The sequence below is a fragment of the Penicillium maclennaniae genome (assembly GCF_028827695.1).
Source record: "Penicillium maclennaniae strain IBT 15551 chromosome Unknown utg000003l:1.0-5670915.0:1.0-5674809.0, whole genome shotgun sequence".
Classification (NCBI taxonomy): Eukaryota; Fungi; Ascomycota; class Eurotiomycetes; order Eurotiales; family Aspergillaceae; genus Penicillium; species Penicillium maclennaniae.
Genome location: NW_026623215.1, coordinates 168,613 through 182,167, shown reverse-complemented (window position 1 = coordinate 182,167; position 13,555 = coordinate 168,613). Strand labels below are relative to the sequence as shown.

General features: G+C 51.1%; 7 protein-coding genes across 7 annotated transcripts; 1 reads left to right on the top strand and 6 right to left on the bottom strand.

The window, feature by feature from the left end:
• Positions 1 to 1,971: 1,971 nt before the first annotated feature.
• Positions 1,972 to 4,320, bottom strand: N7477_002150 (uncharacterized protein; the record flags this gene model as incomplete). Its single annotated transcript, XM_056963813.1, has 3 exons — positions 1,972 to 2,759; positions 3,083 to 3,376; positions 3,429 to 4,320. The coding sequence occupies 3 exons, from the start codon at positions 4,318 to 4,320 to the stop codon at positions 1,972 to 1,974; spliced, it is 1,974 nt and encodes a 657-aa protein (XP_056823766.1).
• Positions 4,321 to 4,435: 115 nt separating this feature from the next.
• N7477_002149 (uncharacterized protein) lies at positions 4,436 to 5,281 on the bottom strand (the record flags this gene model as incomplete). Its single annotated transcript, XM_056963812.1, has 1 exon — positions 4,436 to 5,281. One exon carries the CDS (start codon positions 5,279 to 5,281, stop codon positions 4,436 to 4,438), a length of 846 nt encoding a protein of 281 aa, XP_056823765.1.
• Positions 5,282 to 6,125: 844 nt separating this feature from the next.
• N7477_002148 (uncharacterized protein) lies at positions 6,126 to 6,872 on the bottom strand (the record flags this gene model as incomplete). Its single annotated transcript, XM_056963811.1, has 1 exon — positions 6,126 to 6,872. The coding sequence occupies one exon, from the start codon at positions 6,870 to 6,872 to the stop codon at positions 6,126 to 6,128; it is 747 nt and encodes a 248-aa protein (XP_056823764.1).
• Positions 6,873 to 6,882: 10 nt separating this feature from the next.
• N7477_002147 (elongation of very long chain fatty acids protein) lies at positions 6,883 to 7,791 on the bottom strand (the record flags this gene model as incomplete). The annotated part of the gene is made up of 1 exon (XM_056963810.1): positions 6,883 to 7,791. One exon carries the CDS (start codon positions 7,789 to 7,791, stop codon positions 6,883 to 6,885), a length of 909 nt encoding a protein of 302 aa, XP_056823763.1.
• An 804-nt stretch (positions 7,792 to 8,595) lies between these two features.
• Positions 8,596 to 9,851, bottom strand: N7477_002146 (uncharacterized protein; the record flags this gene model as incomplete). Its single annotated transcript, XM_056963809.1, is given in 3 exon segments — positions 8,596 to 8,924; positions 8,941 to 9,709; positions 9,759 to 9,851. 3 exon segments carry the CDS (start codon positions 9,849 to 9,851, stop codon positions 8,596 to 8,598), a joined length of 1,191 nt encoding a protein of 396 aa, XP_056823762.1.
• A 1,088-nt stretch (positions 9,852 to 10,939) lies between these two features.
• On the bottom strand, positions 10,940 to 12,207 carry N7477_002145 (uncharacterized protein; the record flags this gene model as incomplete). The annotated part of the gene is made up of 2 exons (XM_056963808.1): positions 10,940 to 11,785; positions 11,848 to 12,207. Coding segments are annotated over 2 exons (1,206 nt in total), but the record flags the coding sequence as incomplete, so codon positions are not given.
• Positions 12,208 to 12,775: 568 nt separating this feature from the next.
• N7477_002144 (uncharacterized protein) lies at positions 12,776 to 13,351 on the top strand (the record flags this gene model as incomplete). The annotated part of the gene is made up of 1 exon (XM_056963807.1): positions 12,776 to 13,351. One exon carries the CDS (start codon positions 12,776 to 12,778, stop codon positions 13,349 to 13,351), a length of 576 nt encoding a protein of 191 aa, XP_056823760.1.
• Positions 13,352 to 13,555: the final 204 nt, after the last annotated feature.

Sequence of the window (13,555 nt, the reverse complement as noted above, 5' to 3'; positions counted from 1 at the left end):
GTCTCATCAGTTCAACCATGCTGTCTATACCGTTTACCCTTTCGGTATTCCCCTTTCCAAGGATAATCATTCACAAAATGGTTTGGCTTTAGTGACGCGGGTTAACGAACTTTCTTGCGATTACTGCCTTGCGGTTGTTGATCTAATGAATTCGTCGTCTGCCAGCTACTCGGCTTGACGGCCATTGGTTACTCAAGACTTTTTTTTTTTCTTTTTCCTTTGTCTCTTCTGTCTTTCCCGCATGCATCTGAATCGTTGTCATCGAGTATTGGGAGCGTGGACTACTGGACTGTTCCTTCATTTATTTGTTTTCTAGCACATCATTCTCCTTGGTCATGTCTGGGCCCGCTTTCTTCTCATCATCATTCAGCTCGTGAAATGCAACTAAGCGTCTTTGCATCTGCTCATACATGTGCACTCTAGCCTCCTCCCCCTTTGTATGTCAGTTCTCACGCGAGCTGCTTGTGTAATCTCGATTTCACTTTACAATTTGCTCTGCGCCCGTTATTTGAGACCCACCTCATGGAGTTAAATTCATTTACAGTGCGCGCCCTAATGTTCGATGTTTGATGTCCGATGTTCGTATGGCGTTCGTCCATAGCTTCATAACTTCTTACTGTCATGGGTATCATGTCAAAGACCAATGCTGTCTAGAGCGCTTGCCAGGGTGGCCGCATCAGTGCAGGGAACCGTCGTCGGGCAGACTGCATGCCTTCCGTCCCGAGGGTTTGAGATGGAACATTTGAAATGACATGCTTTCGATTGACACTCGGACCGGATGCTTTGGATTCTAGGTCTCGGACGGAATTTCTGTTGAATGGTGGAATTGATATGTGCATCCCTTTCTATATAATGGGCATTCTTTGAGGGCTTTGGGACCAGAGATAACATTGCAGATGCGAAGTACTGCAATGCGTGTGTAGCCCTAGTGCTCAACACAAGTACATCTTGTGGCGAGTACAGTTCATCAAGATCTTCACCTCTTGACTCTCGTATATCTACCGCCACATTTTTCTGTGACATACCATATCAGAAATTCTTGGAAAGAGTCCTTCCGGCTGATCCTCGGTTAATATCAATATGCAATATGCACTCTTGTCCCTTCAGTCCTTCTCCCCAAGGACTCCCCAGACATCTGGAACTTCACCAGGCTCGTTAACCTGCAGGACCATGCAGTCGAAAAGCGTCTCTGTATTTCGTTCGCTATGAAGCCTGGAATATCACCACATCACTGGACAGCCAGTACTCAAGTTGCCGAGGTGGCCATGCTTGGAAGACGCGCATACCGGTGCAACCCCCACGTCGAGACTTATACTGCGGTCGCAACCAAAGGGTTCAGCCCCCGCAAGAGCCGTTGGCTGAGTGGACCGAGTCTCGTTTGTCTCGTCAATAGTCTCCGTGGGGCCAATTCGGTCTATTCGCCAAGATGATAGTATGGAGGGAAAGAGTTGGGGGTTACACTCGGTCCATGCTACTTCGTTCTCCAGGCTGAGACGACGCTGGTTCGCAAGATTGATATTCACTTTGTTGCCCATTGATCATGAGTATGTACATTCCCAGCTACTTGGATCGCAACAATACTGTGAGTGTCAATTTACCCTCCATCTACTCTACGTCCGAGACTAATTGAATTCTAGGCCTCGGCCCGTTTGACTGGTCTTGAAGAAGATCTTGGTCTCGTCGGCAACCAGTACTTGGTAGGGTCAATCATAGCACGTATCCTTCCCGAACAGCATTGCTGCTGTTGCATAGCTTATAGAATCCGAGCAATGATGGGTGAAGATGATAACTATGATTGGATTTGTATTTTAGTAACAGCATTTCTGAACCTTTGGCATAACCGGAGTCCCTCAAACTAGGCCTACATCTGGCGAAGAATCGTAACGGAATTTATGATTTTCATGGTATCCGCGTAGGCTGACTTGGAAACTCCAATTCATACTTTCGGACCCCCCCTGTGGAGCCATCCATTCAGCCAAACCTTTTCCGCTCTTCGCTCCACGCAGGCCGCAATCCTTCCCCAAGACCAACCACCTCCAACGAACTATCAGCAGCATAATTTACTTTCCACCCAACAGATATATCTGCACCCTCCTCACTTTGCGCCCAGACAGCAATTCCAATGGTATTTTCCCCACTGTAATCCAGAATTCCCGCCGGAACGGGATACACCACCTGGTTTCCGATGTGGGGATAGTATCGCCCATACTGATAACCATTCACGAACAGCTGAGCTCTATACGAATGGGTCGAGCCAGTGGGCGTTCCGAGAATGAACGAAATGGAGATATCGCGACCCGATGGAAGATCCAGGGGAATAATTGTTCGGAAGAATCGCACCGTTGCACCCGTGAAGCTGAGTACTGAGCTAGTTGTTCCCTTCATCAATGTCCGGACATTTGACGCGGTTGACCAGGCCGAGTCATCGAAACCAGGGAGATGCCACCCGACTCGCTCGCAGTATAGGCCGTCTTCATTCCATGCGCCGCGCACTGGGTCGAGGTTTGATTCGCCTCCTGCTGTGCCAGCGAGACGCCAGTGTGAGAACCCGGTTGATGAGCCTTCGAGTTTGAAGTCGAGGATTCCGCGGGGGTTCAAGGCCCCGGTTGTCTCATCGTGGCCGGTGTCGTCTTGGACGACGAGGAGGACATTGGGTTTGCTCGTGCTCACCGTGGCATTGGAAAAGGATAGGGTTAGATTGGCTTGTTCTGTCGAGGCGTTACCGAGGTATGAGCCGATGAATTCGCCGTTTAGCCAGGCTGACCAGCCGCTAGAAAAGGGTTAGAAGGTGATTTGGATGGATTTTAGGGATTACTAACAAGGCAGATCCTCCTTGCACGTTGAGGAAAACTCCAGTTGCAGTGCCATTAAAGTATCCACGCCAGAGGCGGATGCCGTTATGGAAGCCTAGAAGATGTTAGATAATCGCTGCACATGAATAGGACCGATTACTCACCGTATTCATCGGCATACAGCACGGGGAGACTTGTCGGAGTTCTCGGGTTCAAGGTTGTCATATGATCAGCATCTGCGAAATTAGCATTCATTCATCGTAGTCAAGCCCAAATTGATCTGGACTTACCAACCCATGCTGCTCCATTGTCGTCATATGACGTGAAGCGCTCGGGCAAGCTATCGTTGGATTTCCATGATCCAAAGGTAGGCAGGGTAATAGTATTCGGTGCCGCAATTGAACCCTTGAGACTACCGTACGCCGTGCGCTGAGTCTTGAGCGATTTGCCATTCCATGTGACGGCCTTCACGGCCTCTGGTGCAAAGACCTCGACTGTTGTCGCGCTGACGATGTCACCTGTGATTGCAAGCTTTGAACCGGACAGACTGGCATCACGGACGAGATAAGGTCCTTGAACGAAAGCTATACAGAATGTTAGAACAATAAACTTTTAGACCCGTTGAAGCAGACATACCACTCTCTTTCTCAGGGACGAATGGATCATTCGTGATCGCAGGAGCCCAGAATTCGTACGCATATGTCCTATCAAGAAGAATGACTCGGACATCATCGACTTCAATCACGCTCATTCCATACGACTGGACGAATGATATAGTCACGCCAGCCTTGTCACTCATGAATTTGACACTCGAGCATCCTTGACACTTTTTGACTGACCCTGCCTTAGATTCCTTGATAGAGAACTCGCCTGTCTCGCCGGTGGGTACCCAAAGAACCAGCGTGGGGTTGTTGTCGAAGACTTCATAAGTCAAGACCTCTGCAGTTGAGTAGAGGAGAGTCTTGGACCCAAAGGTGAAATCCGTAACGATAATCTTAGACTGGTGCCCATTAAGATGAATCTTCCCACCATGCCTTGGAACGCTAAGTTCGCCAGCAGATGTGTTGACCTTGAGATGGAACGCTTCATTCGTGGAGGTGGAAGTATTATAGTGGAAAGTGGCGTAGAATCCAGCGTTTGTTTCCGGGTTTCGCAACTCATATGCCCTCACGGCCGAGTTATCGGTATACTGCGTTCCGTTGCCCACCAGTTCCGTCATTGTGAGATCCCTCGCACAACGTGTGAACAGTGCGAGAAGTTTGGTCTCGTAATATTTTGAGCCAATTGAACGATCTTCCGAAATAGGAGCTGAGTAGTCGTAGCTGCTTGCGGTGACAGGCGCCGCGATAGCGCCCCAGTTAGTTCCGCCAAAGAGCATGTACAGACTCATGGCTGTGACACGCTGCCCAATATTCCAGCGATAGAACAAGTTGGCAAAGTCCGTCCCTATATCATCAGGACAACCACCCTCTGGCCCTCCCCATGGATTGTAGGAGCCTCCCTGGAACTCTGGCATAAATTCTGGCATGGTGGGTTGTGATTCTTGGAAGTAATCATAATAGTCCACTACCTCGTATGCGACATATGCGCCGTTGGTGGAAGTGCACTGGCTGAGATCGCAAGTCCAGCACTGTATTACCGCGTTAGAAGACTTCCACAGGACAGAACAGGGAACTTGCCGATGGGTATGAATCAACACCAGCGACATCGACGTTGCCATCCTCGTGGGACCAGTCGCTGCCCCAGGAGTGCGAGTTCATGTTCGGGTCATTCGCTGTCAGTGGGACCCTGATGCCATTAGCACGAGCATTGGCCTCGAGAAGTTCCATATATGCTATCGCGGTCTCATTTGGCACGCGCTCCGACGCAGTGCCAATCCATTGATTGCCATACTCGTTCTCAATCTGGTAGACCAGAGCATTCCCGCCATCGGTGACTTGATTTTTGCTGGTGATCTTCGACATCTCGGTGAAGTAAGGTTTCCAGGCATTGGTATACCGCGTATCGTTGTTCCGCAAAGTGCCGTATTCTCCGGTCGTCAGCCAGAGTGGGAATCCACCGGCGCTGGCTTCAGCATTGACGTATGGTCCCGGGCGCACGATGATGTAGAGTCCCAACTCTTTGGCTAGCTCAAAGATCGGGGTAATGTCACGGGCACCAGTGGAGAAATCGACGGTCTGATTGTTCGGCGCATGGTAGGCCCAGCTGGAGTAAAAGGCGAACGCAGTGAAGCCCGCAGCCTTGATCTTCTCGAGGATGTCGCGCCACAGACCCGGGACGGGGATACGCCAGTAATGGAACTCGCCGGAAAAGATGAAGATCCTGTGCCCGTTGACCTGGAAGCTATAGTGGTCCCATTCGACAACTTTGTTGTAGCCATCGTCGTGGAGAGGCCATTGAGTCACCTCCTGGGATTCGGCAAATGTCGAAACACCCAAAAAGGAAAACAGAATCCAAAGACCGGCAATTAGCCGTGCAAGTTTCGCCATTTTGAAGCCACCCGGACTGCTGCCGAGGAGCTAGTTTGCAAGGGAGGTGACACTGCAGGCATTGCGAACTGTATCGATTTATACTGCAATGGCCTATCTTGCATCATTTCTCCCACCGGAGAAGTTGCGGAGACAGACATGCAGCTATACTCACTAGCTTGACGTTTGTCCATTTCTAGGGGTCTAAGCGAGATATCGGTGGACCGGATCTTCCCCGCGATGATATTTTTCCTCCACTCAGGTGGTGCGGAGGCGTGGCGGGGAAGATCAGTTGAAACCAGGGTTCCGTGAATTCTTAAAATCATCCCAATTCCCGGGATGAGATAAGTACCTGTCCAGGTACCCGGCATGCTCGGGTGCACGTCTTGAGGCTTGGCGACCGAGTCAACCCTGGAAAGGAGCTGTAGATCTCGGATGATCCTAAGATCTCTACGCAGGGCTTACGAGCGGACAAGGGTCCAGTGCAGAAAGACATTGCTAGTTAACGACACGCTCACGTTGATAATGTACAAGTCCAAATCATGTGATCCAAGCCACAAGTACCAGGCTAAAGCTATACCCATCAAGCAAATCTCCGAAGTATCGTCTCCGAGGAATCCCCGATATTGCAGCTCCATGGCCACGACCCTATCGGGAAGGAGCCCCCCCTTTGGTGTGGGGAGTGTATCTTGTTTTGGGGGAGGGAAGACTGGTATCGATGTTTTACAGTCAAGAGATGACCGAAAGATGATTGAGGCAGAGCACATCATGCCACATCTCATTCGTCAAAAGAAAATGGATGTTTTGCGGTCAAAACTCCAAGACGCCAAAAGATTCATGCCGAAACCCAATTGGCTAGTGGGAATCACGCATTTCTATCGAGCACGCCGAAAGGGTTCTCACCCTGTCCGGTCGGAGAGCCAAAGTTTATCTTCTGCTCAGCCTTCGTCTGCTTCTTCGCACCCTTCTTCACAGTGGAGAAACCGTCGTTCGAGCCGGATGACGCAGCGGTCTGGGCCTTGTTAGCGGCGGAAGCCCGGGTGCGGACGGGAGAGGCCTGGGTCTTCTGCTCAACGATCTTCTGGACCTGAGCCCGGATGACCTCATCATCAGTGGTTTCGCTATTCTCGCCTTCGATAGCAGCCCGCTGAATCTCACGACTCAGACGACCAAAAGCCTCCACGCCGGCCTTCTCAGCAGCCTCCATGTGAGTGGGCTGCTTGTCACCGGGATCCTTGCGTTGCAGATAGGAGCGAACAAAGAAACGAGCAAAGAGGTAGGTGAGAGGGAGCAGGTAAGACACATTGAGCCAGATGGCGAAGGCCTGGCCCGTGGTATCCATACAGGTCACCATTTGCTGGGTGTAGCCAGCTGGGGGAGCGGTGACAGCTCCACCCACATTCTCGGCAATCCCTTCCGCACCAGCGGCGCGGAAAGCCAGCTTCTTAAGCCAGGGCATGACACCAGCCTCGGTAGTAGCATGGGCCACAGCGGGAACGGCCTGGGTCAGGTTGCGCAGAGCGGCATTGGCAGCGGAGTAGGGAATAGTGTAGTGAACGAAAAGGTAGGCTGCGGCCATGTTAGTGCCCAAGACGAATTGGGTGATTTGCATGGTAGTCAGGCTACGCTTGATCAGGTTGGGAACCCGGATGCGCAGGGCAGTGCAGGTGTAATAGGTGTACTACCAAGCGCGATCGAGTCAGTTGAAACATCGCTTGAAAGGTCGCGAGAAATTGACTTACCATCATGGCGTGAATAGCCGAATTAACCAGGCAGAAGATCCAGATAGGAGGCGCCATGTAGCGGATACCAGCCCACATGCACATCATGGCACCAGCGTGGTGGTAAGTCTGCAAAGTGGAGCTCTTCTTACCCTTGGCAAGAATGATTGCCGTGTCGACAACCTCGTAGAACTTGGACAGGTAGAAGATCCAGCCAAAGTAAGCCAGTCCCTGGTTCCAGAGACGACCGACGTCACTAGGGTCGGGTTGACCGCCATTCAGCTTCAGCGCGGGGTTAGGAATAGACCATTCATCAGTCAAAGGGCTGTATGTGGCGGCGTTACCGTAGCCACGGGGCCCATTGATCTTACAGAGCGAGTCCACGACACTGATAAGACCATTGGACTCGCCCCGGGACGGGAAGGAGTTGCTAAAGGCTTGCAACATGCCGACGAAAGTCCAGGCGGAATAGACGGCCAAGAAAACATTGTGGAGAATCACGAACAGCTTGAACAGGCGCGAATGGCTAAAGGCATAGGGCTTGTAGCCGCGAGCTTTATTGATGCGATTGATCAGGACCACAGTAAGAGCATAGACGGTGGCAATGGTAATTGGGACCCGCACATCCAACACCTGGTTATAGAGATCGTTGGGAATGTTAAAGGGCTGTTTCCATGTCCACTCAGTGACGTGAGGCGCCGGAATGGTCACCGGAAGCTCGTTGGGAGGAAACTTGAGGAGCGAGGCGGGAGGAAGAGCGATGCGGACGGTGGCCGGACCGAACTGGGAGGGCACGTTGATGTCGAACATGGTGAGCCCAAGGCCAGAAAGGGCAAGAATCGAGAAATCCCAAAATGAAAGTCGAGTTATAGAGGGAAAGAAGAAGAAAAAAAAGTCCAAAAGCAGAGTAGAGGGAGATCCACTCAACTGATAAAAGACTTGACTTATCGGAAGTGGATCCCCCGTTTGTTGGGAATTTGTGAACCTGGAACATTATGAAAACGGGGAACCGAGGTCAATCTGGTTTTTGACATTGTCGTCATCCTCTGAAAGCATATGCTATAGATTGCTACTGACATTCTATTGGCATGGTTATCTATATGATTCATCCCCAGGTTGCTAAACATTTCCAGTATACAGGTGCATAGATCGGAACTATTAAATTCACGCGACCACGCGACTGGACGGTTGAAACCCCACGCTTTTTTGGCGTTTTGGCTTTTTTGCCAGGTTTGTCAGGTGTCATAGATGAGTCAGCCGTTTCCCCAGGTTTCTACCATTGAAACAGTTCACACTCATAGAGCTAAAATTGACAAGTCCCTATCTTGCGGTACACTACATGCGAACTGGGTGCGACGATCCCGATCTTCTGTTGGGACAAATAGTCTCACAATCAACATCATTGCACAATTCCCAACATCTCGGCGCATGCAGTCAATCGGAGTAGGAAATCCGGCCGGAACTTCACATGCGGCCGAGGCTTAAATTGATATCCTGGAATGCATATCAATTACGAAGATCAAATGTCATCACTATACAAATGTGCCCTGCACTTCTATTCTGATAGCACTTATTGGCATCGATATGATCGATGTTGTACAAAAACGGATCCGCTCAGCGGGGTTTGGAACTCATCGGCACAGGTGGTGGGGGCGAGGCTGATGACGCTGGCGAATTATTGGCAGCCGGCGCGCGAAACTCAGCCTTTTTAGGCGGGGGCGGAGGTGGCCTCTTACGTTGGGCTTGAGCCTGGACGTCCGGCGTCCTGCTCGGCACGGGTGCAACAGGAGTTGCTCGCGCAACAGGTGCAGCAGGTCTGACAACTCCAACTGCAACCGGCGACGGAGAAACATAGTCACTCGGCGGTCGGGGGATGCGCTTATTCGCGTTGGCTGAAAATTTGCGGTCTTCCACAAATGTATTGAAGCGAGACGTCACCCCCACTCAGCTTCTCCTTACCCATGTCGATCTTGTCTGCGTGGCGCTCGCGGAACCCGGGGGCTGGGGGAAGGGAAGCATCGGGGTTAGTGCTCGTACGAGGGAATCGATCCGTTGAAGCAGGCGCTGGAGACGATGACCCTGAGTCGGTTCGCATCTGCGAGAAGCGAGACTGCAGGTCGTTCATTTTTCCTTTCGCAGATTCAGTGTAGGAGGTTGAAGTTTGAGATGATGGCCTATTGGTTTCCCCGATTCCAAGAGCCGGAACAGAGACACCGGCATTGGAGAGGCGCGATGTGGCTTCCTGGTTGATATATCCCTGAGACGCCGATGGTGTGGAAGCAGAATATGGAGGCGGGGGAGCATTTGTCGCAGGCGAGCCGTTCCGTGGAGGGACTCGTGGAGGCACCTGGGGCCCCCTGGCGGATGAGCCGGAGCGAGGCGAGTCGAGGCGTCGTACCGGGGGAGCTGGAAGATTGTCCGTCGACAATCCCGTAGTGTTCACGCGATAAGGCACTGGGGGCGGAGCAGGCTTCTGAGCGGCTTCCTCTTCCGCTTGAAGGGCCTGCTGTTGCTGATAGTTCTGATAGTTGATCTGCTCCTGGGATGGCGAAGCTCCCATGCCTCGCCGGTCTGGTGTAGTCTCATAGGGCAGGGCGCCTGCGCCATGGTAATTGATGTGCTTCGGCGGCGGACCAAAGGAGGAGGGATCCTTTAACGCTGATAGAGGCTTGGATACATGCTCAGACTTGTCCTCACTCGCGTCTTTGCCTTTGCCCATCCATCCTGCCTGAACAAGGTTAGCGGCCGAGCCTTGCAGACGTCAGACAGAAGCTTACCACTTGATTGATGCCCTTGAAGTCACCGCGCCAGCTCTCCTTCTTGCCGTCTTTACCCTTAGGGTGCCAGCCCTCTTTCAAGCTGAAACTCATGACGATATGCAGGTAGAATGGGTCCAGAGGAGATCGGGTTGACTGCTCCGGGGATAGACCCCGCTTGCTCTATGGTCACGGGTCACGTGGCAACTCAAAACAGGACAGATGGATGCCTGAAGATAAGGGTGTCGAGAATCACGGAAACCTACAAGCAGTGGATGGAAGTACAGTGACACAGCAAAAGTATCGACACCCCCTCTAGCCCCACCCGCTACACCGCCTTGAAAATACATTCACCGCCTACAGAAAAACGCTAGATCTAGTGTCTATACCAAGCGTGTTGACCGCGTTCTTTGCCTTATTTCTACCCTAAAACCCCTTTCTGTTCATATAGAATCAAAGCACTACAATCGGAACTCACCCCTGCCCTACGTGAGCGCGTATGCGAGCTTTCCTAGGCTGCTAGCTGGGGTTATAAGACATGAGCTCTATCCTCAGGTCTCCCTTTCAGAAAGGAATTAGTTGGGGTACTGCAGCGGTAGAATATTACATAATCAGGTGAAGTGGGTCAGAGGGTGTCGATACTTTTGCTGTGTCACTGTATAAGGAGTGTAAGCGTATGTACTGAGTTGACGCAAGCTCTTGGCTCGCAGCATGACGCAGGTCAATCATAGCGTGAGGAATAGCCGGTCGGGACGCTGTGTATATGCTTGAGGAAGCGTTTTGGGCAACCTTGAAAAGTGCATAATATCACTACTAAATATCACTACTAAATGGTAAAAATGTTAGCTCTTTGGCTGCCTAAGATAACACGCTTCCCACCGTACAATCCTAGTCAAAACAAAAACTCTCTTTATCATCGTGAATGACTCGCAGTGCGCGCGAAATTGGTCTTTAACCAGCGCATTGTATGTATTTTCCCTGACTAGCTCCAGCGGAATCAAAACCCAGCTGCAAGCTTTCTTCCGGTGTTGGCTTTAATGCACTAGCTCGAATGTTGCTGTCGAGAAAGAAGGGTTGAAGACCTTAAATTCGATGCCTCAAACCATGCAAGCATATATGTCCATGTGTATCGTTACTAGAAGTCATATCCAATACTAGAATTCACTCAGCAAAACACCAAGCTCTGTCAGTCATTGGCACGATCACCCAAAGAGATATTGCTTCCAACTAAGCTTCCACGATTTCCAATGCCCGGAGAATCGGTGGTTAATACAAGCATGGGAACTACCGAACCCTTCTGATCCGCTGTGTCGTTGTCCATTGCCCCAAGCATTAATGGGAAGCGCACACAAGCCACCCATTTGCTTTCCTTCTTTGACCTCTGAGCCCTTTACACATAGCGGTTCCTTCAGCTCATGGAAAGGTGCCCATGTAACACGATCAATGGGTTTGCCCGATTCAGTAACAAGATCTCCTATACCTTCATCTGCCTTCTTCGATATCGAGAGCATCGGGTGGTCAGTCGGTAATGTGTCGGACAAGATGTCCAAAATAGCATCTGTGAAGACGCCGGGGCCAGTGATCTCGAGCGTGGTTAGTTCATTGTACTTGGCACCGAATATGGCGTTGCTGTTTTCGCGATGCCGCTTCGTGTGTGACAAGACTCGCACGATCACATCCCGTAGAAGTGGACTAAATCGCCGTGGCGCGTAGATGGTATATTGAAGAAACCCGTAGCTTCGGACCCAGTGCCAGTCGCGCATCTTTTGCGGTGAGGCAAAGGGTTCGTCTATCTCCACACCTACGACAAGGGATATATCGGTGTCGTTAGTGAGTACAGAGTCTTGGAGGGACGGGCACGATTTGATGGATTTGGCGGGATTTACGTCGACGTCGGTGTAGTAGCCTCCGTAATACCACAAGATGAGATAGCGGAGTAGATCACCCCGGAGGACTCTGTGCGGGTATGCATGGTATATAGTCGCAAGGCCCGGCACGGATCCCAGGGTTAAAGCAATGAACTGTTCGGCCCACTCGTTATTGACGAGCTAGATGATGTAGTAGTGTCAGTCGAGGCGCCAAAAGCGTGAAGACGGAGGATTTTTCTTACCGCATAATTCCACTCCGGATTCTTCTCCTCGAACAGAAGTGAGTCTTCGCCTCGTTGGACCGAGGGGTCCAGTAAGATCTGCCACAACGTATTCGTTGTGTCCTCGCTATCTAGCGCCAACTGCTTTTTTTCAAGGTCGCGCATAGCCTGGGAAACATTGCGTTCGTACTCGAGGTCGGGATCGTCACGGAAAGTGGAGTGATAGAGATATTGCGGCCTGTCTTCACCCATGTGGGAATCGCGCACGCGGGTTTCGACGCTACTTAGCGAGGGCAGACCCCGCGCAAGCAGGAACAAGACTAGTATGGCGATGATAGCAACATACTTGACCCGCCCTGGCCTCAGCGAAGGGAGGTGTCGACTAAGCATAGTGAGCCATGTCGGAAGCAGAAAAGAAACAGAACAAAAGAGAGAGGCCTAAGGGGGCTGACAGGTTTGGTTGCAAATCGCCAATCATAATGGAAGTAGTTCGTGTCTGAACCCACTAGACCCTGAGTGGACCTGGTGGGGCCTGTTTCTTGGCCCCTTTTGGACGGGGATTCTTGGTAATTCTGGACTAAGTATTATGTGTGCTGGGTGTGATGGTAGAGGCTTTCGACTCAGATACTCGTGTTGAGAAGTTACAGATCATCAATTCGTGTCCAGGCAGATGGTTGAGTCGTGAACTCCCGAGGCCCGTGGGTGATCGCGTAGCGTCAAGAGCAAGATGACAACGATTCTAATCTGGCAACTTCACCTCATTCTACTACTTCCACCATCTGTTCCCATATACCCGTTCGATTCTTTTGGGTCTTGCTGCCTTTGATTCTTTCTCTACTCATCCGCCCTCATGACCTATTCTCACTGAGGGAATGTACGGTTCTATCAACCCAGTCTGCTTCGGATCTAGCAACTCAACAACAAAGACAAATATCCTCACACCGTCGTCATGTCCTTCTATGGACCTCCTGTTCCGCCCGAGCCTGATCGCCGAATGAGTTTAGCAAGAGACCTGCGCCAGCAGACCCGTGCCGCCGCCCCGCCTCCATGGCAAGCCTTAGGTGGAGACCCGATGGATATCGATTCCGAGCCCAGTACTACTGCCTCCAGACGACCAATTCCCACGGTACCTACAGCAATCCCACGTCCTTTGAGACCGAACAATGCGCTCTTTACCTTGCTCCCGGACGGATCAAAGATGTACAGTTACATCTTCGAGGTCGATATCCTCAACCGTGCACATGAACTTACCGATCTCGAGATCCTTGAGTATGCGCGCAATCAAATGGGGTTTCTGGAGCGAGCGAATTTGCGCGATGGTGCCATGCGCCACATCAGAGATTGCCGAATTCGACTTCGCGTGACGATCGATACCAAGAATACCAGTCGTCTTGATGCACTAGGAGACTGTCGAATGCGGATGTTGATCATGCAAGACATGATCAGTGATGGAATGGGGTGGTTTCCAGGTTTGCCTTGGAAGGCGCGGCATTTCCATGTCGAGGTCCTCTATCCGCAGAGCTAGAGAAGGGCAATGTTTTGACCCTTTATGCATTATGTGGCATGGTTCGTGAATGATGCACGATGAGGGTGAGGGGAAAAATTGTGAAGAAAGCCGAGCCCGAATTTAATGATTTCAGAAAGATCAATACTTGAGTGAATTCTGATGCGAGGTCATTAGTTCGTGTGTTCATGGTATCATGCAAATGGTCAATCTAGCCTGATGCGC